Consider the following 26,409-nt stretch of genomic DNA (forward strand, 5'->3'; position numbering starts at 1 on the left):
TTAGTCCATCAATCCTCGTGGGATCGACCCTCACTCACCTGAGGTATTACTTGGTACGACCCGGTGCACTTGCCGGTTAGTTTGTGGGTTATAAATTTCGCACCACTTAACCATATGCTTGTGGTGTAAAAGTGTCAAGTAACCTTTGAGACTGAGCACTTAAAGTGGTGACCCAATGCTGTTACAGAATATGCCTAAGGCTCTGAGTACCACTGTCTGGGAGAAAAAGCAAAGAAAAAGTCGAGCCCAAAAGGTTCCCCTAGTTAAGTGCTTGTGGTGTTTATATTTTAAGTTAAGCTTAAAAAAAAAAACACTTAGAGTCATGGCTAGGCTCAAAGGTGAAAAGCACCAAAGAAAAGAAAAGTTGTATTCAAGAATCAACTAGAGCCTAAAGAAGAGAATCAATAATATCATCTGAGTTCTAGTTCTTAAGAACATCAATATTTCTGAGCTTCAAGGGATAGTGAGATGCCAAAGCTATTCAGAAGTAGAGTATCATTGGCTCCATTCAGTAATTAGATCTGAGCTTGATTGACAACTCGAATCTTGTGTATTTTCTCTTCCTTGGTCCTATATTATTTTTGGTTGCTTGAGAAAAAGTGATCAAAAACAATTATCAATAGTTAGGAGGGTCAAAAGTGATCTAAAGCTCAAAAGAGTGATTTTCCCTAACCATATGCTTGTGGTGTAAAAGTGTCAAGTAACCTTTGAGACTGAGCACTTAAAGTGGTGAACCAATGATACAGAATATGCCTAAGGTTCTGAGCACCACTGTCTGGGAAAAAAAGCAAAGAAAAAGTCGAAACAAAAGTCGAAGCCTTAAAAAGTGATCTAAAAAAATTTAATTTAAAATAAACAAATTTATATTTATTTTTGACAATGCAAGATATTAATTTAATTTGTAGATATCATATTAATGATCGTTCTTTAATTATCAAGAAGAGAATGTGCTAGTATTGTTTAAAAAGATAGAAGAACTCTCATTTAATAAAAAAATTTTCACATAAACAATTGAGAATATTTGTGCAAATGCTTATAAGGGTAACACTTCGAAATTTGTATGCAATGCAAACTAAATTACCTATGAAGTCAAATGTGTAAGTTTTGGTCAATATCTTAAGAGTTTAAGTATATAAACAATGACCTTTATAATGCAATGACCTTTTAAATTTAGTTGTTATTATTATGGTTTGTACATTACATTTATGTAGGTATCATAGGTTAATGATTAAATAATATTTTTATGACATTTTAGAGTTAATAAATAAAATTATCTTTTAGTATATATTTTGTTATTTTTTATATTCTTTATTTATTATATAATTTTTAATAATATTTTATTATTCTGATCAATAAAAATATTATAAGATATTGGTTTTTGAAAAAGATAAAAAATTTCAAATGAATTGTTTTGGAATGTTTAGAATTTTTTAATAACTGTTTTAAGATTTTTTTTTTTTTTTTGCACCATAGGATTGGTCTAACACATGTGGATACTTAACAGCCATGTATGCGAGTTAACACTTTACGTCAGTAATCACTATCAAACTAGCAGAGAGATTATATTGTCTAGCAGAAATAAACGTTGGAGACTGTTTTGTGTATTTTAAAATTTGAGATTCTTTCGATTTTTAAAATTCCAGAGACTGGTTTGAATAACTACTAAAAAAATTCTTATAGTATTATTTTGGTTTTAATACTTCTATTACATATACCAACTAAATCTCTAAAGTCACTCAAATTTACGATTTTTATTATTTTAGTGTCTTAAATATTTAAATGTTGTACCTAAGACTAAAATACAGAGACAGAAATACAAGGACAAAGAAACAGAGACAGTTTCTAATATTTTTATGCTTTTGTATTATTTTTGGAAGCAATTGACAAAAACTTGTCAAATATCTTTGTTTTGTATTTAGAAAGATAGATACAATTAACTAAATACATAACAAAAGACATTATATACCCTTTTGATTTTTTTAAAAATTATAATATTTTTCCGATCAAATCCCATCTTATAATAAAAGAAAACTCTTCTCTATGTCCTTTTGATCTTTTTCGATTAAATCCCAGTTGGTTCAACATTTATCTTCTTCACTTCACATTTATACTCTTCCTTGTTCCTTCATTTTCTTAATCCTTCATTTTTTTTACTCCACCCTCATATTCTTCCTTCATCTTTTTCGCCCTTTTATCTTTTTCACTCTTACTTCTGCAGTTACGATACCTGTAAGCATAGGGTGGAGGTAAATTTTAGGGACGACCAAGCCAAGGTAACACATATGAAGAAAAAAAAGAGATAGAGGAAGAGGAGGAGTCAGAAGAAATAACACTAAAAAAAGAATATGAAGTTAGGATTTTAATAAAAGAAGGACAAGTTTTAGTATTTGCAAAATATATTAAGGGTAAAAAAAATATTAAAATAACCTCTAAATTATGTGACTCCATGTCTTAACTAGAGACTGATACAAAAAATTGAATAAAAAATATGTACAAAAATATATATTTTATCTGTCTTTTAAATTAAATATATTATAAAATATGATAGGGTTAAGTTCAATTTTGGTCCCTAACGTAGGGGTCGAAAATTTATTTCGTCCCCAACTTTTTTTTGCTACAAAATGGTTCCCAAAATTTCAGTTTGTTTTAAAATCGTCCGACGGACGAAAATACCCTCCCTCCCCTCTTCTTCCTCAACGCCCATCTTCTTCCTCAACATTAACCAGAAACCAGAAGCAGATGCACAAACCCAGAAGAACAACAATGGATCTAAGCAGTATCAAAATTCCAAATTCAAGCCAAATTAGAACTCAGAACTCAGAAAAATCATCATCATCAAAACTCATAACTCAGAAAAAATCATCATCTGAACTCAAACAAACAATAATAAAAACAGCAAGAAATAGAAGAACAACAATAATAGAAGAATAACAACCCAGAACTCAAAATCATCGTCATCTTCAAAACTCAAAACCCAAAATAAAAAAAACGAAAACTCATAACTTAGAACTCAATGGATAATGGAATCAAAAGAACAACAACAACACAGAAACCAGATTGATAATCATAAGCATGCAGAAGCAGCAGAACCAGAAGAAACCACAAGAAACCAGAAACCAAAAACCGGCGAGGAGCAGCGACCCCAGCGGCCGAGCAAAGAGCGGCGGCGTCCGTGAAGACTGGTGGCGGCGGTGAAGACCCTTTCCCTTCCCCCTCTTCTTCCCGAAACCCCCCCATCTCCCCTCTTCTCCCTTCGCGTTCCCTTCCCCCTTTTCCCGAGGAGCAGAGCAGCGGCAGTAGCAAAGAGCGGCGGCAGCGAAGAGCGGCAACAGCGAAGAGCGGCGGCAGTAATGAAGACCGGTGGCGGCGGCGAGGAGAGTAGAAGAAGAAGAAGAAGAAGAAGAAGGAGGAGGAGGAGGAGGTGGTGGTGGTGGTGGTGTGGTGCGGTGCCGGAGGGGGGCAAGGCGGCAGGCGGCGGTGCGATGGTGCGGCGGTCCCCCTTCCCTCCCCCCTCCCCCCTCCCCCTTTTTCTCGCGCCCCCCTGCTTTCTTTCTCTCCCACCCCCCTTCTCGTATCCCTTTCTTTCTTCTTTTTTTATTTATTTTATATTTATTTTATATTTATTTTATTTTATAATTTTTTTAAATGAGGGGTAATTTGGTAATAAAAAATAAAATTGGTAGAAAGGACAATTTTAAAACAAACTGAAACTTTGGGGACTATTTTGTAGCAAAAAAAAAAAAAGTTAGGGACGAAACAAATTTTCGACCCCTACGTTAGGGACCAAAATTAAACTTAACCCAATATGATATTATCTTTTGTCTTTTACTCTAAAGTGCATTCGAATATTATAATATTTTTTATATTTAAATTTTGTTTTTAAAAATTTATCTAAATATAAAATAATAAAAATATTTTTTTCAAAAGTGAAGACATAATCTAGCCTACAAATAAGGGTGTGTTTGACAAACTCACAGACACATTAGAAGAAAAAAAGTACGTTACAACTTCTTAAAAGCTTCTTTTTTTATTTGGTTAATTCTTCTCTATATAAAGGCAGAAGTGATTTTATTCACAAAACCACGTATACAAGAAGCTATAATTTCTAACTTATGCGTTACATTAATTGGCTTTTAGCCATTGACATTCAATATTTATTTTTCTTTTACCAACTTTATCCTTTATACATATTATTATATTATTTATATAATTTTTATTATTTCTCTTTATATATGAGTTTTTTTATTATTATTTATTATTTATACTTTTTATTAATTTTTGTTTGATATTATATATTTTTATAATGGTACTTTTTTGTGCATTATATTTATCATTATCTTTTTATAATATAATTTATTGATCCCATTAGATAAAATAAATTAAACAAAAAAATTAACTATAAATAATAATAATAGTAAAAAATTATAGCGTACTAAAAAAGAGTATTGAGAATACTAAAAATATACTATATAAAAACATATAAGAAGAAAATATTAAAAAAATTAAACATATATAAAAAAATAACATTATAATTTAATGTCATATTATTTTTAGTAATTATCTATCTAAAAGTGATATTTTAACTAATATTATCCAAATAATATTTATTTTATTAAAATCAATTTTAACATAGAGTTGTCAAACATAAATTATATTGACACAAACTTAATTCTATTCAAAATCAAATCTATAAAATTACTTTTATTCAATTAACCAACCACAATCCAAACACACACTAATAAGTCAGATTACACGTGAGAAAGCAAATGATGGAGTGAGAAAAATGTGAAAAATAAAACAGTAATCATTAACAAGAACGCAAGGAGAGAAAATGTTGCTCCAACTAAATAAACTGGACGAATTCTGGCATGCTGCCTTTGAGAATGCCAAAGTCTACAGGGAAAGGGCAGAGATAGGAAGATAGCCTCAAGAGTTTTCGAGCCTGACCAAAAGGTTTTGCTATTCAATTCTAGGCTCTCAAGGGATGTACTTTCCTCCCCAAAACTATTGGGATCAACTTATCACCTCAATAGGGGAGCTAAGTTCAAATGTGGAGCAACTGAGGGTGGAGCATCAAGACCACGCCACTATCATCCATGAAATAAGAGAAGATCAAAGAGTTATGAGGGAAGAACAACAGAGGCAAGGAAGAGACATAGAAGAGCTTAAATGCTCCATTGGATTCACTAGAGGGAGTAGTAGCCGCCGTCACTAAGGTGGTCTCGTTCTCTTAATCACCTTGCCTAAGTTTTTTTTTCTGTTTTCCATCAGGTGTTATATCTTATTGTCTGTTTCTAGTGCATGATTATCTTTATTCATGTCTTAAGGCTATGAAATATTCCATATATTTCTCACCTTGCTTAAAAGAAAATTTTATTTGAAAAAGAAAAGTGAGATAGTTGAATTTCGAGTTATATATTAAGAATAGTTCAATTATCTTGATGTGGTGGTATTGCTTTTATTTTCTGAATGCATGAATGAACAGTGCATATTTGATGTTGGAGTTAAAGAACGTTGGATCTTGAAAGAATGATGATAAAAGTGAAGTATTATTGGTAATCTAAAAAAAATTCAAAAATTGATTCTTGAAGCAAGAAAAAGCAGCAAAAAGTAAAAAGCAATAAACGAAAAAAGAAAAAAGAAAAAAAAAGCAAAGAGAATGCAAAAAAAAAGGAAGAGAAAAAGCCAGTAGCTCTTTAAACCAAAAGGCAAGAGCAAGGATCCAAGGCTTTGAGCATCAATGGTTAGGAGGGCCTAAAAGAAACAAAATCTTGGCCTAAAAAGTTCAAATGAACTCCTCCCCCTAATTATATGCTTGTGGTGTGAAGGTGTCAAGTGAAAAGCTTGAGACTGAGCAGTTAAAGTCGCGATCCAAAGCAAAAAGAGTGTGCTTAAGAACTCTGGACACCACTGGCTGGGGATTCTAGCAAAGCTGAATCACAATCCGAAGGGGTTCATCCAATTAAGTATCTGTGGCGTTTATGTATCCGGTGGTAATATTGGAAAACAAAGTGCTTAGGGTCACGGCCAAAACTCAAAAGAAGCTGTGTTCAACAATAAAAAAGAACTAAACTAGGAGAGTAAATAATATCATCTGGATTCTAATTTTCTAAAGATGTCAATCATTCTGAGCTTCAAAGGAAATTGATATGCCACTATTCAGAAGTAAAAAGCTACTAGTCCCGCTCATCTAATTGAAACTAAGTTTCATTGAGAACTCTGAGATTTATTGTATCCTTCTCTTCTTTTTAATCCTACTTGTTTTTGGTTGCTTGAGGACAAGCAACAGTTTAAGTTTGGTGTTCTGATGAGCGGATATTTTATACGCTTTTTGACATCATTTTCATATAGTTTTCATTATGTTTTGTTTAAGTTTTATTATATTTTCAAAGGTTTTAGTGCAAAATTTATATTTTTAGATTCCACTGAGTTTGTGTATTTTATGGTGATTTCAGGTATTTTCTGGCTGAAATTAAAGAGCTTTGGCAAAAGTCTGATTCAGAGACAGAGAAAAGACTGCAGATGCTGTCGGATTCTGACCTCCATGTACTCGAAGGAGAATTTCTGGAGCTACAGAAATCCAAATGGAGCGCTCTCAACGGCATTGGAAAGCTAACATCCAGGGCTTTCTAGAAATATATAATAGTCTATACTTTTCTCTAAAAATGAAGGGCCAAAACTGGCGTTCAACGCCAGCTACCTACCCCATTCATGGCGTTGGATGCCCAAAAAGGAGCAGCTGGCGTTCAAACGCCCAAAAAGGAGTCCAAAGCCAGCGTTCAACGCCCAAGAGGGAGTACCACACGTGAAGACACCCTTAGCTCAGCCCAAACACTCACCAAGTGGGCCTCAGAAGTGGATTTTCTCACTACAAGATCATTCTATCATATTTTTGTACTTCTTAGTCATTAGATTAGTATATATAGGAGAAGATCAACCATGTTTAGGATCTCTCCAGCATATCTTCTTCACCCACTTTTACATTCGAACCTTTCATTGTAAGCTATGAGTCACTAACCTCCTAGATTAAGGTTAGGAGCTCTGGTGACTTACTGACCACAGGAAGAAGATGGAACAGAGAGCTTATTGAATTAATCTTTTCCCCTTAAATAAGAACTCGCATCCTCTCTATAGAGCTGAATAATAACAGCAAGGACTCTCTAATTTGGGCCTTGAACTCCAAGAAGCAATATGATGTGGCATCTGGATATGTGGTTGCGTACGGCTTGCGCATGAGCCGATCAATCAGCTACCTGGAATCATGCAAAATCCAAGAAGCTGGAGAAAAAAATTTGGGGCTTACAGTTACCAATAAAGATTAAAATTTTTTGTGGAGAGCTGTGCATGAAAGATTACCTGTACTGAGCCTCATCCACTAGCATTTCCAATCGACTCCACCTTTGTGTCCTAGATATAAATTAACCCAGAAAACCATCATCCACTACCTCCGATGGTGCGACCCTGCTCAGGAGGTACGGGGAGCAGTTGATTTGAAACTGGTGCAGCCATTGAAAAGTGGTTCCCTCTTTGTGGAGTGGTGGACCCAAGTACTATTAGGTGCTAGAAATGGGAGAGAAGGTAACCATGTTCCTCAACATCTTCACTGCTCTTTGTTGGGCATTGTGGAAAGCATGTAATAAAGAAGTGTTTGAAAATGAGAAAACTCCTATCCAACAGATCTCGAACTCCGCAAGAAAAATTTGCCAAGAGATGAATAGAAGACAAATTTCCTAATTTTCTAGTGTATTTTTCTTTCTTTAGTTTATTAGTTATTATTGTAGTCACTTATGACTTCAATTGGGAGAACCCACTACTATTTCTTTGGTCTCACATTGAACTTTGTATCACTTTCTTAAAATAATGCAATTACTTTCACATTGGAAAAATACCTACTATTTCTAGAAGAAAAAATGCAAGTGAAAATAAAAGTTATGTAAGATGAAATAATGAAATTGATGTTCATAGCAACGATAAAAAAGTAAAGTATAATTATTGTTCAAAATCTATCAATGGACGAATTTTTATGAAGTTTTGATTGTGCTGTAATTTAAAATAGATGCATACTTGTAGAAAATTTGAATGTATTCTAACATACTATTTTAATTTATTACGTTTTTTGTGGTTGAAATTACTACGTGTTTTAAAAAAGTATATATATATATATATATATATATATATATATATATATATATATATATACTTTTACAAAATGCATAATGGTAAACTCGTACGAATTTACGAATCAAGTCTAAATCAGCTCTATGAGTTTACTTAAACTCACGAATTTAACCACCTTACTCTTCACTCAATCAATTTAATATATGGTGTAAATGTAAAGGTTTCCTGGGGTTGAGTGCGCGCAGGAAGATAGAACAAAAAGAACAATAACAGAAAATTAGGGTTGTATGCTGCAACTCATTGGTAAAATGGAATATCGGTATGATTTTAATCGTCTCAAGACAAAAAAAACCAGAAAAATTGATGATATACTTATTATTCCTTGTTTCGACTGAGATCAAGACTTGTCCCAAAAATTACAGGATACAAACCAATTAGTGTTATTTCATCACTGCTGCGATGCTCAAAAGGAGAAATGCAAGCTCATTTGCTTCTGAACCTTAGTTCCCAGGAAACAGAAAAGCTAGCAAGGTTCAAATAAAAGCTTCTATAGTCTTGTATTCACTCAAAACAAAACCTAGCAGCTTTGATAAACCATTCATTCTTGAATGGCTGCAGGGCCATTGACCTCCTGTAGAACAGCAAAAAGTAATTAACAGAACAAAGAAACTCAAAAGTCCATAGCAGAATTAGCGGCTACCTTATTCTCAATCACCACCCCATCAGGAATTTCCAGTCTCAAGCCAGGTTTTGCAGTAATAGTCACTTGCCCCTGACAGGTGTGTCACAGAAAAAGCAATTGTTAGTCATAACACTTGCCCTTTCCAAATATATAAAATATATAAGATTTTGAGGCATTATATACACCAAAACTCCATGATTCATTTATCACTTAAACATGGAAAAAGAAAAAGTATAGTTTTTTCTTAAATTTTGAAAAAAGAAGGGGCCCCGGGGGTGGGGGGGTGATTTTATGAAACACACAGCACAACACACTGCACTGCAAAATCAAATGCAATTTTTTATGTATCCAACACGCATATCATGCCAAAGAGAAAACATAATATCTATTATACCTTGAAAGTAATATTAGCTCCAAACCACACATTGCCTCTCACGGTCAAACTATCTAAACCAACTATGCTTGGAATGGATTTGAAGCGACTTTGAAAGTCACCAATCTGGGAATGAAACAGAAGATTCATAATAAAAAGGGAATAGCTAGGCAAAGGTATGACAAGAAACCAGTATATCATCTTTACCTTTTGAAATTCAGGTCCCAGATCTATCACAGGATTTAAAGGGTTAGTCCTAGCTGGATTACGAGTTAAGACACCTTCTTTACATGTGTAAAGATCTGACTGCAAGAATACATATTTGGGGAGAGTGGAAATTAGTCAAATAGAACAAAGTATGCTTCTGAGTAACAGAATATACAAATTACATGTACATCAGGCCAGAATCACCTGTAGCAGAAGTAAATCTGACGTTGCATCCAGGGGAAGAAAACGTGGTTCAGGTACACTGACACCAATCAATTTATCGAAGAACTGGCATCCAAACAAAGAAGCCTACACTTAAAAGACCAACTAAGAACTTCATATCTAGCAGAAAACAACTTGTAATACCAGTCAGCAGCTTCTTAATCATTTTCTTTTAGGAAGACAGTTATGAGAGACTTTAAAACTCACTATGGATCAAAACAAGAATAAGTTTCCTAGATAAGACAGGTGCCACTAGAGCATAAGGCGTCTAAAATCAACCAACAATTTAGTATCCACTCTAACTAAGCTTGTTAACTCAAATATTACATTATACTTAATGGTACTGTGCATATGTGCATAGCATTAGCAGTACTAATTCCTTACAGATCAACACAATACAAATGAGATTCAATATACACGGTCACATACACATCATAAGTCAGTAAATCCTAAAAATATACAACAGAACCTGCATCATTAAAGGCATGTGTTATCAACATGCAGTCTAAAATTTATTCCTTGGTGGAGAGCCCAAAGGATTAGTGAACAGGTGTACTACAAGCCAATCAGCCTAAGGTAGTTCATATTCTAACTCCTTAGTGACCTGGTCCACCTCTCCCTACCTCCAATCAAAGGATATGTGGGTTTGCACATAGAAGGTGCCTTGCAAACATTTGTCAAAGAAGCAAAGCACGTATTCTAGGGACAAAGAAGCAGCAGCTACAAATAAACATCCAAGTTCCTACAGATCTTGCTCATACATTTTAAAGGATAGGGACAAAGAAGCAGCAGCTACAAATAAACACAACAATATTATGCATATACCTGCATTACTGATCCATCTGCTGTTTCTTACACAAGTGTTTTATCATGGTCATTTTTGTGCGAGCAGTAACCCCTTGAATTCAATTTTACAGAAGATCACAGAAGGGTAATGATAGATAGGGAATGGTACCTTCAAAACTGAGGACTTCTTTTGCTTCAGTTTATGCGAGTCAACAAGCCTCTTAATGGCACTTAAACTCACCCACCTACACGGGGATAGGACAAATTATCACAATTTGTAAATTTTGGTTAGAGATGCACAAAAAGAACCAGCATTTGACTCACGTGTTTGTTGTATCTATTAGTTTGAAATTTTCCTTCAATGTATGAACCAGCAGATATAGACCAACAAAAGGAAAAATTAGAATATAATATAATATTTCCATGAGTCTTGTCAGAATCACAATATAAAAACATCAAGGACAACCTCATAAAATAAAACAAGGTAATTTTGAGCAGTGATTATTTGGAAAACGGAATTTACAACTTACATGTTTGGTTTGGTTCTGAGCAATTTCCCCAAGCTGCAGAAATTACAACAATATTCTTACAGGTTAGCAGCTGCCAAATTACCTCAACAACCTTATCCGCATTTGACAAGAACCAGTAGGTCGTGATTCCTATAACTTAAGATCTAAATCAGAATATGTGTGTGTGTGTGTATGTTTCAACTCAACTATGATACAGAATATTACCAAACGGGTAAACTAGCATAAATTATACGCTTAATGAATCTATTAATCCCCGAACATTTTGGGAAAATTATAATAAGCCCTTAAAACTTTGAAAATTTATGAGTAAGTTCCTAAATTTACAAAATGTTTGTAAGGTCCTTGGACACATACGTTCATTGAAAAATTTGTCAATGATAATGAAAAATTCTCAGAAATAAACTTAATCGGAAAATAGCACACAAGATTAGATCTTAGAATAGCCCAAGGACTAAGAGAGTTAATTACCCAAAAATTCACAGGCTTGCTGATCTGGTATTCAATAATTAGCACAAAGCATAAATAATAAAGAGGGTGATGTATGCAGGAAAGGCTGAAGGCAAAGGATATAAACCTTGAAATTCATTGGAGTTGAAATTAAATGAAATGAATTGCTTGGTGTCACCTGGAAAGAGAGAAAAGACATGAGACAAGAAACTCCGATACCTTAAAAGGGAAGTTGTAGTCTTACACATAATAATGAGAACATAAATCTGTACCTCCATGCAACACTCAATATCATTTGTCACCAAATGATTTAGTATATCTACAAGATGCAGTCAAGGTAGACAGCAATCAAAATATTTGAATCTAAATGCTAGTCAAGAAGCAGTGACTTGCAAGAAATAATTTTAGTGACAAAAATAAAGATTATAAGGATACTTGGATCAATGACGGTAGCCACATTATCCTTGTTGATCAAAAGGATATACTCCTTACCCTGGAAAACATTATTTAAAAACCTAGTCAACAAGTAACAAACGATATAAGTGCATCACACATATATGTACACATTTTAATTATGGCCTTGTGTTGTAAGTAATTCCATCCAAGTTCCTACAGATCTTGCTCATACATTTTAAAGGATAGGGACAAAAGAAGGAAGAGTGCTCAACTGAAAAGGAAGTTCATACCTGTGACAGTAAAAAATCAAGGGTTCCACTAGTCATCAGCGAACGAAATATATCACCGTTATAAAAAGGATGTCCTCTGACATATAAAGTTAACATATTGATATAAGACATTAAAGTATTTACCATGTAATCCAACTTTCTCATTGCAGAACATAAAATTCAATAAATTGGAATATCAATGCTGCCAAATTTCACCAATTTACGCTTTTATTGATAATGATAATTGGACCATTTGATAATTTTGTATTTCTATTAATGACTACTTAATATTAACATCTGTAATATATAGCTACAGCCAAATATATGTTTGAAGTAATATCATAAAACTCAAGGTTTGTTATATACATAGCTAATTAGAAACTAGGGACCTAACACTAATTGAGTGAAAGATGGGCTACGGTGGGTTTTATAACTAACTTGCCTAGTTGAAAAGTGAATGCAGGAGAGTGGGCATTCTGTTATGAGAGCGAGGTGGGAACAGTAAAGGGCTGTGGGAAGTAGTGAGAGGGGATGGGAAAATAGAGACAAAAGATAGGATCAGATTCTAGGAGAGATTCAGGTCTCTCGAATACCTGATATCTTTGTTTTACCTTCTTTTACTGAATAATAATAACCAATAATGGGAAAATTGGGTGATATCTCACTGATATCACTGCATCTCCCCTGCCCTTCAACTACCCCTGGAGAGCCACTGATATCACTTATATCACTCTATCAACACTGACCGAGCGGTAGCCACTTTGCTATCGGCTATCAGTATTCGGTATTCACCTTAATCCAGCCTACTACCCGATGTGGGATGTTGGACACCCCATAATACCCAAGTCCCTAAGAAGGTACTATAGTGTACCATGACAATAATATTCAATCTGTCATTCCAATATTTTATAAGAAACCATACTTAACTATCTTCTATAATCCCACATCGTATGACACGTGAAGGCAGACTATATCTTGGTATCAAAAATAAAGAAACTACAAAAGCCTATGTTACAAGCACTTTTACATGGCAAACTAAATTCACAAGATGTCAGGTAGAACATAATATGTAGCTGGACGTATTTTTGTAGATTTATTAAATCACCTACATCTATTTTGCTCACAACAAAACGAATTCAAGAAAGACAAGCTTCGCATAAATTTAAGTTACTGTTATAAAAGAAAGTACTACTGAAATGGTAATGGTAATGTTAATCTGAATACTATTAGAATCTCCAAAAACAATTTCTGCTGAAAGTTTAAATCTCTTAGTCTACAGGCATGCATGTGAACATATAGAATCCAATTTCAGACATGGGTATTCTAAGGATGACATACACTTCCTCCTTGCTGTAATGTCCGGTTAATGATTCCAATTCTAGACCTTCACCTTCACCTTCACCCTATATACATGTGATGCATTGATAATCAGAAATCACATAATAACATCAATTAATAAAAAATATGAAACACATTCAAACCTGTTTAATCCTCTGTACATCAACAGTTGATCCCTGATACTTTTCCAACACCTGAACAGAAGGTTGAAGATTTTAATAATAAGTAATAACTAAGGTTGCAGAATCAAATAATGATATCGAAATCCAAATGGCAATTCACCTTTAGAGTATTGTCATGGGTGTCATCTTTGCTCAAAAGAAGCAATGGAACCTTGCATCCATACTTGGAGTATAGGGTCTTACAAACAAAGGCAACAGTAAATTAAAACCCTAAATAAAAGCAACAAATATGAAAGCTGGATATACTTCAACTCTATGAGACGTGTGCTCAATCTGCACTATTGATAAAAGGTTGAAGTGGGATGTAATGAATAATTTAAGGAGAGTATTAAGCGTGTAACATGTGTGATTACCATACTCGTATATTAAGAGTAAAAAACAAAAAAATTGAAGTCTGAAGGCTCACCTGAATCTGGTTAATTATTAAATCCAGAAATGTAAGTCCATTGCAAATACCAACTGCAGATCTACACAGGGAAGAAAAACATCATCGGTGTAAAGCGTGAAATGTGGAATTAAAAGCAGCAGCAACAGGCGGAGGAAATATACACATCAAACATGTTGGGGGAGAAACAGAGAAAGGCTAACGAAGCCCTCCTAAAAAGAAGGTCTATTCAATTCTTGATTGCCTAAATGAAGTGAGCATTATACGAACAGCAAAAGAAGACTCTTACTTGGGGCCTTCCAAACCCATATCTCTTGGTGAGGCAGCATCGAACTTCAAAACAACAAGTTTGTCCAAAAGCTTCTTAGTTTCTTCCATATCTGCTACCAACGAGAAAATCGCTGAGCTCCAATTTTCAAGAGACAATAATGAGGATCGGTAGAGAAAATAGATGGCCTACCTTGAGACAAGGGAGGTAAAGTGGCGTAGGGGAAGACAGTTACGTCGAGGTTTGGCAAATCGATCTTCGCAGCCTTACCTGCTTGAATTTGGAGAGATGCTGCTTCTTTGAGCTTGCCCTTCTCTTTCTCAAGAAGGAGGGTCTTGGTGAGGAGGTTGCAGAACAAGTAGACAAACTGGACAGAAGGATTGGCGGGAACGGGATAAGCGACACGGGAGAATGAATGGAGGGGCATGGAGGAGTCGACAATGGCGACGACGGGGATGTGAAGATTGTGAGCCTCGTTGATGACGGAGGACTTGGAGTCGGTGTCGAGGATGAAGATGCAGTCGGGGGGCTGGGTGGGGCCGAAGACGAGCTTCTTGTTGCGAGAGCGGAACTTCTTGGGGCTGTAGCTGTTGGTAAGGAAGCCGCCAGTGCGCCAGAGGGAGTTGGTGGAGGGGGAGTAGGAGCCAACGCGGGTGGTCATAAGGTGGAAGATGTCGTCGAAGAGAGGGTTGGTGTTGATGAACATGAACCGACCGTTGCGGCTTGCAAGGGACCCCATGAAGTTCAGGGCGCTCCTCATGCATATCAGGGTTTTGTCCGAATCTATGATTGCCATCTTGTTCCTCATGCCATACGTGTACTCCTTCAGGTGATGCGCCGCCACTCTCCGCCCCATTTGTGCATTCGTGCTCAGCAGCTTCTGTATCACTATCGAATGCACCGTCATCCTTTCTTCCGATTCACACTCGCTCTTAGGGTTTGGGGTTTATGCTTCTCCCTTCAGCCTCTTTTACTGCTAGTCTACTGCACTCCAAATCTCTTCTCTTCTTCCTAGTGCTATTTTACGGATTATGTTCTTCAGATGTTAATGTTAATTACAATATTTGGCCTGAACGTGTGATTATCAAGGTTTTGGAAATTGAACCCTGCTCAAATTACTGATTTAACGGAAAAAACCGTTTTAGAATAGAATAATAAATATTATAAATAAACATCCTAAAATATAATTATAGTCTAATATAAATCTTAAAATAGGATTAGTAACAATGGAATGTAAAGGGACCTGATGCTGTGGAACACTAGCAGCCACTGTTGCTACATTACCAGCTGAATTCCTGAATTGAATCGGAAAAATAAAAGTGAACATTCTAACAGGTCAACACTCAACAACACAAACTTCCCAATATAGAATAGTAATCATTAATTGGCCCAAGCGAGAAATATTGTAATTTGATTTTGTCATAGTTCCCATTTACATTCATAATTGTTCATGTTGAGAGTAAACGGCACTATTAAAATTATCAAACATTTAACACCATAAGCATCTTAGTATCGACACAAAATGATTGCAGTCAGCACATTGAAATTTTGCTTATAAAACAACCACCATAAGTTATCAAGTATGCTCAACACTCTCATACCTTCCTCCTGATAACTGTTGAGCAGTGCTGTGAGCAGATGAGTCTAAAGGTTGATAGGGGCTGCTATTATCCAAGAGTCTAGCTTGAAGACTTGAATCTGAATTTAGAGCAGAAGCTGCTTGACCTTGACCAGAATCAAGTGGTCAGGTATACTACAGTTTAAGCTTTCAACATTACAATCCAATTTGATATAGCCCCAACAAAATAACTTCTTTCTTATGAGAGAAGAAACCCAATTTAGTTATTGCTAATTAGAATTGTTCATTCAAGCAAGTATGTAACATTTCACACATTCCCAATAATGAAGTAAACTTCTGAAGATAAGAAAAGTACATAATCGTCTTATATATATATAATCAGAAGTCAACTATAAGATAAAAATAGTATTTGAAAACAAAAGAATCCATCTGAGTGTTGCCAAATGCTTTAAATCTTGGGAAAATTCTCTTCTCAAGAACTAGTTACACAACTTCATATATCAGATTCGAACTGGAAATTGACCCGGTCATGGATTACTGGTTCAACCGGTGGATCACTAATTCACCCGGTTGACCCGGTCATAATTAAATAAAAATATAAAATTATAAAAATAAAATTAAAATCAAAAGTTAAAATTTAAAATGTATGTCTTCACAGACATATTAATAACAATCAAGTATCAATTCTTAGACATAACTATCGAATTTGGATCTTCTAAATTTTGGATTTCACTCTAGATGATAAAGTGTAATCTCTCACCATTTATTTCATAAGTAGGACAAAAAAAACATGAGAGTGAGAGATTACACTTTACCTTTTCAAGTGAAAACCCAAAATTTAGAAGATCCAAATTCATAACCAAAGTTCTGAGAACCAAACCGATCATCGAATCGCTCTAGTCACTGGTTCAGTAGTTCATTGGTCCAACCGGTCTAACCGTGATTCAACCAAAAAAACCGTTTTAGAATAAAATAATACATAAACTATAAATATACATCCTAAAATATAATAATTAATTAAAGCTTTTGGCGAAGATTTTTCTACCAATCTGGCTCAGTCAACAAGCACCAAACTAATAAGATGTAAAACTGATTTCACTCCAAAATGGCTTCTGCTTCTAAAATAACATCAAGTACCAAACTAACAAGCACCAAACTAACATAAAGTGAAATGGCTTCTGCTTCGCGTTTGCCCAATCCAAAAAGTGATAAATGGATATCACAAGAAGAACATCTCACGAAACATGATTCTTGAATACTAGATGGATCGAATTAAATTACAGCTATCTTTCTGATTTTAAGAGACAAAGCGACGAATTCCAATTATTATATATGTATACTCTACTTCACATGTGAATTTGGGGGAAAAACCACAATAATTCTGGACCTAAGGAATGCAGCAGCAATAACAATTATAATATAGTTTATACAAGCAACAAACCAATACCACAGTTGCAAAATTTCAGTTGCAGAAGCAACAATACACGTATATAGCAACAACACCACTGCCAACACATTGATCAACAATAAAAATTAACAACTACGTGCGAAAAAACAAAAGATTCAGAGGGAATTCGCAGAGAAGAGAGGCGGAACACACCAGTGAAGCAGAGTATAGCGGCACAGGTAGCAGAACAGAGCAGCAAAGATGACTGGGGAGAGTTGCCACGAATGAGAATCAGAACAGCAGAGGCAAAACCACAAGAGAGGCGTCCGTGACGACGACCACAGCAAGAGAAGCGGAAGCAAAACCAGAATTAAAGAAATAAATTAGAAAAAATCATTGAATGAGTCAAAAGCATAGAATCAATCCGAAACCAGAATTAATAAAAAAAAACAGAACAACAAATTCAAAGTAAAAAAAAAAATAGAATTAACAATCCAACCAAAGAATCAAGAACAACCCAACCAAAGAACAAATCAGAATCAACAATGGGGAGGACGAAGGAAGAATAAAAATAAATCAGAATCAAACCAACAATCAGAATAAAAAAGTTCAGAATAAAAACAAATCAGAATCAGAATCAAACTGAGGCTCCATTACAGTTTCAAATGCAAGGAAGGATGATGGCGCTGGAAACCGAGAGCTGGCGACGGAGGCTGGAACAGAAATGGCGCCGGCGACGGTGGAACAGAGCTTTGTGACGGTGGAACAGAGCTTCGCGACGGAGGCAGGAGGCGAGCCCGGCGACTATGCTTCCACTACTGAGAGTCTGAGACGTTAGCTGAGTGAGGGACCGAGTGAGATTCGAAGATCCAACCGGCGACGGCGTCAGGAGCAGTCCGGCGGCTGAACGAAAGGGAGGGACTGAGCTTGCCGGCGTTGAGAGGAACGGCCAGCTCGAGGGTGATGGGAGGGACGAGGGAGGGTGTGCTGCTGCGCCGTTGGAGAGTTGGAGTGAGTGAGGGTTGGTAACTGGTAAGGGTTGGGGGGTTACTGAATGCTAAACGGGTGTGTTTTGAGCGTTTTTTGGCAAAGTAAAAAAAACCGGCCGGGTCCCGGTTTGATTCAACTGACCGGTTACCAGCCGGTTTAGCGGTTCAATAACGGTTTTATTTTTTCCGATTTTGACATATAACCGAATCATAATTTTCATCGGTTCACAGTTTAATCGGTTCAACCAGTCAATTTAAACAACATTGTTCATAACTAATGACGCAAAAAGAGATAATAAACTAGCCAATAGTACAAAATACTTTCTCAATTTAAAGAACAAAACATAACACAGTCAGTAATTCAAATCCAAGAGGTGATCTGAAAATTGGCATCTATATCTCCATAAGACAAATTTAAAGCTTGACCAATATTTCTTTCATTTTGATTTGCATCTATATCTACATTTGTGTATCTTTCACAAATCAATACCAAGAATAATTCATATTAATACAAATAGAAAATATGGGAACAATAATTTAACTGAACAATTTTATTCTGAATTGCAGAGAGCACAAACCACATTTTCAACCGCAAATTCAACTATAATAATTTTTAGCAACAAAAAATTTAGCTAAAAAGATGATTTACAACAACAACAAATTTAGCTAAGTGATTATTTCAGCAAGACAAAAATAGTTTCAATCTTCAGTGATGATAATAGGTAACAAATTCAACTCAGTAATGATTTTCAGAAAAAAAATAATTAAGTAATTATTTTGACAAGACAACAATAAATTCAAGATTTATGGGCAATCAATGGCGAATTTCAGCAACACATTCAACTTTCAGTAACAAATTACTTTCGGCAACAAAATCAAAACCCACTGATGTAGCAACAAAATTGAAATAGAAAAAACAGGAATTTGTTAGAAATCACCAAATCGGTTCCTTTTTGTTTTTAAATATCATGACCTAGTCCCGGTGATATAAGCCGGCCGCGTCATCCGTTCTTCTGAAGACCGTCCGGGTCGATCCGGATTTCAACGGATCCGATACACGATCGGTCCAACGGATGATTCGGCTCATCCGGATGAGCAGATTTCCGGTCGAGCCGGGTTAGATAAATACATAAAGTAAGTTACCCGTAATTTATACTACAATTATTTTGACGAGTTAATAGTCAATTTCGTCCTCGAAAGTGTCCTCGATCTCCATTTTCATCCCCGAAAGTCAAAATTAATCAAAAACGTCCTCGAAAGATACCCGTGTTGATCACGTTCGTCCTTCCGTCTTCTCGGTTGATGAGATGGCAAACGGCCGCTTACGTGGCACGTTAACTGCCAAGCTGGCCAACGCCAGGGTGTAGGATGTTGTTGCTGACAAGATAAGTTTCGTTTAAGCCATCAAATTAGTCCTTCGAGTTTATAAACCTTAATTTCTTTCCCTTTTTGCCCCTCCATGAGTTCCCTCACAAGCCCCTCAACCTGCTCTCTCTTAACATCACACTCAATCTCCATCCCAATCCCCCATTTCTTGCATGCATAGAAGCTGTTTGTTTGTTGTTCTGTAAAGAAAGGCCAACATGCCATTGGAACTCCCTCACATATGCTCTCCAATGTTGAGTTCCACCCACAATATGTTAGAAATCCGCCAATTGATGCATGACACAGAACTTTCTCTTGTTGGCACCACCCCAATACCAATCCCCTCTCACATCTTTCAATCACATTCACATATTCATCACTTAATTTCCCATTACCATTATTATTATTATTATGCACAAGATTAGGCCTTATGACCCACAAGAAATGGTACTTGCTATTAACCAAACCCCAAGCAAATTCACTTAGTTGCTTTGGTGTCATAATCACTAAGCTACCAAAATTCACATACACAACAGAACTTCTGTCTCTTTTATCCAACCATTCCAAGCATTTGTTGTCTTCCTTCCATAGATTCAGATCAATCGACTCCAATTGAGTATTTGAGTTTGAGAGCTGTTTGAATAGCATTGATAATGGACCAATGGAGTAGACATTGGAGTATTTGGCTCTGATGGCATCCAAAACCTCTGATTCTAAGTCTTCAAAGGTGTTAAGGATAACCCCTTTGGCATGCATAGCAGTGTTCACTTTTACTATGTTGTAATTGAACATTGCATCAGAAGGATTAGTAGTCCTAAGAAATGTGGGAAGATCTTTTAGTCTTGCTCCTTTCATTGCTGGAATCCAATCAACTTCAGTATCAAGATATCCATCAAGCAGATTCTTCTCATCTGAAAAGAATAAATTTTTATTTTATTCTATTAAAAAATTGTATGATACAAATAAAAACTTGTCAAAATATAATACAAGAGAGTACCTTTCAATGGGAAATAACCTCTTTTCCGAATCTCTTCAAAGTTAATGTATCCCAGCATGCCACAGGCACTGGGAGTGAAAAACACAAAAGTGAGGGATGTGGAACTCTTGAGCAACTTTCAAAGTGAACCATATAGCACCATCAGAAACTATGCAAGTAAGAGGAGGCACATCATCATGGTTTGGAGAAACAAGGCTTGCAATGAGTTTTCTGAAAGAACACAAGCCTTCAACATAGAATAAGAACATGAAAAACTGAAAAACTCTAACTTCAGCTTCTACAGTGCCCAACTTTCATGCCACCTTCACCCTCCATTCATCATACTCACCTTCAACCTCCATCTTTCTTTGTACCACACACACCCACTGCTTTAAATTCATCATCATCAACCCACTTAAAATAATTGCAGTGACTACCCTTCTGCAATTTCATATGGGAGTAAACAAAAAAATCAGAGAACACCCAACAGAGGATAAGAACATGAAAAAGCTTTAACTTCCTTTACCATCACTCACCCGATACCTTGGACATGCATGGAACAATCTATTCGGATTTTCCGCTGTCCCAGATTTCTTAATCACAGTCTTCAGCCCACAGAAACATGATCCATCATGAGCATTCACCCTCCTCCTTCGCATCGAAACACTGGATCCATGACTGTTGTGCGATGCATGTGACAAACCGCCACCACAACCACCATCTCCTCTCTCCATCCACGCAGCCAGCCAGGGATTACGCCTCCTAGTTACCTCTACTGCCACCGAAAGTGATCACCTCGAAGTATTTATTGTTCGTTTTGGGATTAGGGTTTATAAACTCGAAGGACTAATTTGATGGCTTAAACGAAACTTATATTGTCAGCAACAACATCCTACACCCTGGCGTTGGCCTGCTTGGCAGTTAACGTGCCACGTAAGCGGCCGTTTGCCATCTCATCAACCGAGAAGACGGAAGGACGAACGTGATCAACACGGGTATCTTTCGAGAACGTTTTTGATTAATTTTGACTTTCGTGGATGAAAATGGAGATCGAGAACACTTTCGGGGACGAAATTGACTATTAACTCTTATTTTGACTTTCCCCTACAGTGCTCCCAGCTAGTTTCTGGTATGTTCTATACAGTATAGACAAACAAAAGCTGCCTCTGTTTGCAAAGCGAAAGAAAAAGAACCAAATGAAAGCAGGAAATGGCGCTATGGATGGAAAAGGGTACAGAGCCACTCACAGAAGCCGAGAAGGCAGACCTTGAAGCCATTGCTGCCATCAAAGAATCCGCAGCCATTGAACTCAAGGTACTCCTACTACTCATTAACCATTTCAATTTTTTATTCATTTACTTGAGTGTTCAATTTGTGTTTTTTAACTTATCATTTTTGAATTAGGAAAAGGGTAACGAGTATGTGAAGAAGGGTAAGAAGCATTACTCTGAAGCAATTGATTGCTACACAAGGGCAATTAATCAGAAAGCATTGAGTGATTCTGAGAGCTCTGTTCTTTTTGCGAACAGAGCGCATGTCAATTTGCTTCTTGGAAACCATAGGCGTGCCCTCTCTGATGCTCAACAAGCACTCAACTTGTCCCCCTCCAACATAAAGGTGCTCAATTTATGTTATATATATATATGCACTGTCACAAAATAGATTTACACCTACATCCAAATACATAGCTCTAGATTAGCAAAAATAGCTACTTTTTACATTGATAGTATAAATAGTCATGCAAAAGAATGGACGTGATTGGTACTGAAACATTTTTACCTATTAGCGCATCATATATAGGTGAATTTAATTTTAATGCATACAGGTACATCTAATTATGGAATGCATATTAGCAAAAATAACTAGTTTTTGCGTTGTATTGGTTTCTTAGTTTTGTTTCGCATTTTTTGAAACAAATATGTATATATGTATTGCTTTCTTCCTTTTGTTTTGCATTTTCTTAAAATTTTTTAAAACATAGTGATTTCTTGTATGGATTTAATTTGTATGTAATGTTAGTATAGAGTATAGACTATAGACGTTCAATGATGTGTTGTTACATTGTAAAAGTGTTTGAATAAAGCATTCGTTATCTTAAAAGTCAATGTTATTGATTCATAGCATTTCAGCTCTGCTTGTGTTAGTCCTAAAAATGAGTTTTGCGCCATCAATTTAGTGGCTCTGTTATTAATTTGCATCAATTTAATCGTTTAATGTAAAGAATGTTTGAAGCACTGATTTGATGTAACTGTTTATCTTTGAGGACTAACTTGAACAGCTTCACTTTGTCTTATGAAGTTTATTATTGTGAATTTGTGGTTCCCTTGGTTTGATGTCTCAAGCAATGAAAAATCATGATTAGGCAATTTATAGGGCTGTCAAAGCATCTCTATCACTGAATTTATTGGCTGAAGCACAAGACTTTTGCCGAAAGGGTCTTCAGTTGGACCCCAATAACGAGGAACTTAAGAGGCTTGACCAACAGATTCATACGAAGATATCGGAGAAGGAGAAGCGTGAGGCTGAAGTCTCCAAAGCCATATCGGAGGCAGAAGTATGGACTGCCGGTTGTTTCTTTCGTAATTTATCTATATTTTGCTGTACGGAACCTCATGCCCTTGTTTTGACCAAAAACTATGCAGGAACTTGTGTCTGCAATAGAGAATAGAGGCTTGAAGATTGGAAAGGCAATGTATCGAGAACTCACCGGGTTAAAGAAACCGGTGTTAGACAAAAATAATATCCTTCATTGGCCTGTCCTTCTTCTGTATGCAGAGGTTATGTCCAGTGATTTCATTGAGGATTTATGTGAGACTGACATGCTTTCAGTCCACCTTGATATGATATCCTTTTCTCTTTTTTTTTTTTTTAATGATTTTTAAAATATCTACATAAATCTGCTATTTTTATGTGGGAATGTATTACACCCTTAGCTTCCAAACATGTTTTCAGCTGACCAACCACTCCCATGGGATGTTGAAAACAATTACAAACGTGATTTTGTTGAATTATACTATGAGGTAAGCTCTCTTTTTAAAATTTTTTTTCTCGTTTGAGTTTGATTTTTTATTTCTGTTTGCAGATATTGATGCTCAAAGTATACTAGTTGTTTTGTTTGCCAATCAAAATCGGATCGGATAGTAAGAACAAAAATAAGGATAATTGAAGATTTCATACAACATATCTATCTATTCATCTAGGACCTTCCAGTGTTAGAACTGATATTGAAGATGTAAAGAATCTGCTATAGAATTGGGAGTTCTTGATAGTGAGCCAAAAATCCTAATCTGCGCAAGTATATACACCATCACTGGGGTAATTGTTAAGTCCCAGTCTCTCCCAAACTATTCCAATTGACTAGACACCCTTCTCGCCATCCTATTCCCTCTATCTATACTTACAACAAACTAATCGATTGTAACTAACTAACAAATGGTATCCTAACATAGAAACAGCTAACACCACCATTCACCAGATATGCATCGAGTTGCCATTTTCTTTTTCTTGAAACATTTTACTTTTACTAAGTTTTAGTCTGTTTTTTTAAAAAAAAGGGCAGCCCAGTGTGTTAGTATCCCACGTTAACACAAGGTACGGGGAAGGGCTTGCTAAGTAAATATTTAGTATCAGATGATTGACAGTTTATGTCTTAAGAGCATTTTGTTCACCTCTTAGCCCATGTTTATCAGGCTGGCTCTGGAGTTCGTCTATCAAAGGAGAAACTTCTTCATTGTTTATTAGAGGGAACTGCAGCTTCTCATGTCAGTGATGAAGAGAAAGATGCAGTTGAGGATTTTAAACACGGTGCAGGTATGGTTTAGTACTTTTGAAGTCCTAGTGATACAAGTAGTGGAATCAACAGTGCTCTTAGCTTATAGGCAACCAAGTATGACAATAACCTCAAACTCTAGGCATAGGAAGTCCCTGTTAACATATTTATATTTGGCCACCATGTAAGTTTACATATATCGATTTGTGAGATATTTTTTGTCTTTATACTGAATATACTACTTATGTTCATCAATTGCTTGTTTCCCTTAATGTGACATCATGTAGATTTAACCATACATTTGCTCCCTTCTATATGTGGTTTCAAGTTGAAGCGAATCAATCCCTTGTCAACACAGTTTTACTAACAAATAGAATAGGGACATTACGTTGTTAGGATTCATAAGTTTAAAAATGATCTTAAAAAGTAGCTCTGGATATGATACAGCTATTTTTGGTATAGAGTTGCTGTAGCAACTTGAGCCATAGAATCAAACATAGCTGTGGATGGTATACTTGGGAACTTTAACTCACGAGTCACAACAAATCAAAGTGTATTGAACCTTAGATGTAGGAAGAATAAGGCTTGTCCGTGGTGAATTGAGCTGGTTGATGATCTCAGTGGTCTCAGGATTCCCAAGATGCTGGCTTAGTTTAACTAGATACATTATTGTTCAATTCTCACAAGAATTTTATGTATCTATCCTCCCTTTTATGTGAATTATTGTTATATGATGTGATATCTTTTTTGTTCATCAGGTTCCCGAAAATGGATCAAAGTAAATGAGAAGAAAATGCTCCAAGATATCCTCAAAGAGCCTAATTTCGTAATCCCAGAAATCCCAGGTGACATATGGTTTTAGAAAATGTCATTGCTTTTTCATCATTGATTTTGGAGTAAACTACTATTTTGATTCCTAAAAGATTTAGTTTTTGACAAAATAGCTCTGAAACAAAGAAATCATATCTTGTCTCTTCAAAGATGATCTCAGTTTGACAAAATGCACCATTGTTCATAAGTGACAATCGTTTCATGCATTGATCTAATTTTTTGTGATAACTTTTGGATAATTATTTAAAAAGTGCATACAAAAAGCCAATGAAAAATGCGATTTCTAAACCTCGTTATTCATCTTTTTTTAGAGAAAAAAAAAAAAAAAAAAGATGTTTCTAAACCTCGTTATTCATCAAAAAAATCACCAAATGTGAAGGATGAAAGTTTCTTATTTTTCTAAGAAGACTTACAAAGAATTGGGTTAAAAATTTAAGTTCTAGAGCCTTTTTAGAGAAAGTCTCCCCATATTTGGTGCATTCTAGGTAATCTTTAGGAGGCCAAGATGTCATTATTTTTTTCAGAAAACTTAATCTTTTGGTGCCAAAATGGTGGTTTATTCTTGATTCTGTTTAGAAATTCAATCAAGTGATGTACTTGCAGTCTTCTATGTTGTTTCCAAGCAATCCAGCTTTTATAGCAAGTTCAAATCTGGAAAATGGGCTCCTCCAAGCATATGAAAGCAAAGCAACAAAGGAAGGGCTTCAAGGTAGCTAATATACCTTTAGATGTTATTATAGTCACTAAATTCAAGAGTTCATTTACCAACTTGGAGTCTGAATACTGTTCATAATTCATATAGTTATCCACTGTTTCCAAAAATTTTGGATTGAAAACCTTCATTATCTGCCAGTTGTTATTTGGTGAGTCAAATTTTGAGGTTACATTAGTGTAACATTAATAATGAACAAAGGAAAAAACTTACATGAATGTGTCTTATTCTTTTCTAGGCAAGTGAACAAAGAAATATGATGTATCATTTGTTGTAATATTAGGGGTTTCTTCAGTACCCTTATAAGATCTAATAATAGTCTTTGGATACCTGACTATTAGTAATTTTGCGTTTTCAATCAGCCACATTTCTCATTGACTCGAATATTATTTTATTTATTTCTTTAAATATGCTTTAGTTATAAAAACCTATTATTAAATTATAGTGGTATACGCGAAAAGTACTGATACCTTTATTTTATTTTATTTTTAAAAAAAACTACAATAATTTAGTATTTGAAAATCCCTATAATGTTACTTGATTATACTAAGGGAAAAAGGAAATTATAATAACATCCAAAATTTATAAATTGATTAAT

The 26,409-nt window shown here is 35.5% G+C and overlaps 2 protein-coding genes and 1 pseudogene across 13 annotated transcripts; 1 reads left to right on the forward strand and 2 right to left on the reverse strand.

The window, feature by feature from the left end:
• Nucleotides 1–8,418: 8,418 nt before the first annotated feature.
• LOC112727156 (UTP--glucose-1-phosphate uridylyltransferase) lies at nt 8,419–18,257 on the reverse strand. Of its 12 annotated transcripts, none has more exons than XR_011868414.1 (22): nt 17,827–18,257; nt 17,383–17,434; nt 15,805–15,928; nt 15,447–15,498; nt 14,396–15,321; nt 14,225–14,315; nt 13,957–14,017; nt 13,651–13,728; nt 13,512–13,562; nt 13,369–13,433; nt 12,052–12,127; nt 11,801–11,858; nt 11,638–11,684; nt 11,493–11,543; nt 10,919–10,951; nt 10,713–10,744; nt 10,558–10,633; nt 9,585–10,394; nt 9,381–9,479; nt 9,195–9,299; nt 8,819–8,890; nt 8,419–8,749 (listed from the first exon to the last, which is right to left on the reverse strand). XR_011868414.1 is itself a non-coding variant. In XM_025776804.3 (22 exons), the coding sequence occupies exons 5-22, from the start codon at nt 15,108–15,110 to the stop codon at nt 8,717–8,719; spliced, it is 1,827 nt and encodes a 608-aa protein (XP_025632589.1). In that variant the 5' UTR covers nt 15,111–15,321; nt 15,447–15,498; nt 15,805–15,928; nt 17,383–17,434; nt 17,827–18,257; the 3' UTR covers nt 8,419–8,716. The 12 variants fall into 12 exon arrangements, 6 of the variants coding, with proteins under 6 accessions (XP_025632589.1, XP_025632585.1, XP_072065147.1 ...); XR_011868415.1 differs by having other exon boundaries at nt 15,805–15,919; nt 17,827–18,225; XM_025776804.3 differs by having other exon boundaries at nt 9,585–9,668.
• Nucleotides 18,258–19,562: 1,305 nt separating this feature from the next.
• On the reverse strand, nt 19,563–21,042 carry LOC112727157 (7-deoxyloganetin glucosyltransferase-like; annotated as a pseudogene).
• A 509-nt stretch (nt 21,043–21,551) lies between these two features.
• LOC112727158 (uncharacterized) lies at nt 21,552–26,155 on the forward strand. Its single transcript, XM_025776805.3, has 8 exons — nt 21,552–21,813; nt 21,904–22,116; nt 22,862–23,053; nt 23,142–23,342; nt 23,442–23,519; nt 24,189–24,309; nt 25,027–25,113; nt 25,703–26,155. The coding sequence occupies exons 1-8, from the start codon at nt 21,709–21,711 to the stop codon at nt 25,777–25,779; spliced, it is 1,074 nt and encodes a 357-aa protein (XP_025632590.1). The 5' UTR covers nt 21,552–21,708; the 3' UTR covers nt 25,780–26,155.
• The last annotated feature ends 254 nt before the right edge of the window (nt 26,156–26,409 follow it).

This window comes from Arachis hypogaea, chromosome 12 (assembly GCF_003086295.3).
Source record: "Arachis hypogaea cultivar Tifrunner chromosome 12, arahy.Tifrunner.gnm2.J5K5, whole genome shotgun sequence".
Classification (NCBI taxonomy): domain Eukaryota; kingdom Viridiplantae; phylum Streptophyta; class Magnoliopsida; order Fabales; family Fabaceae; genus Arachis; species Arachis hypogaea.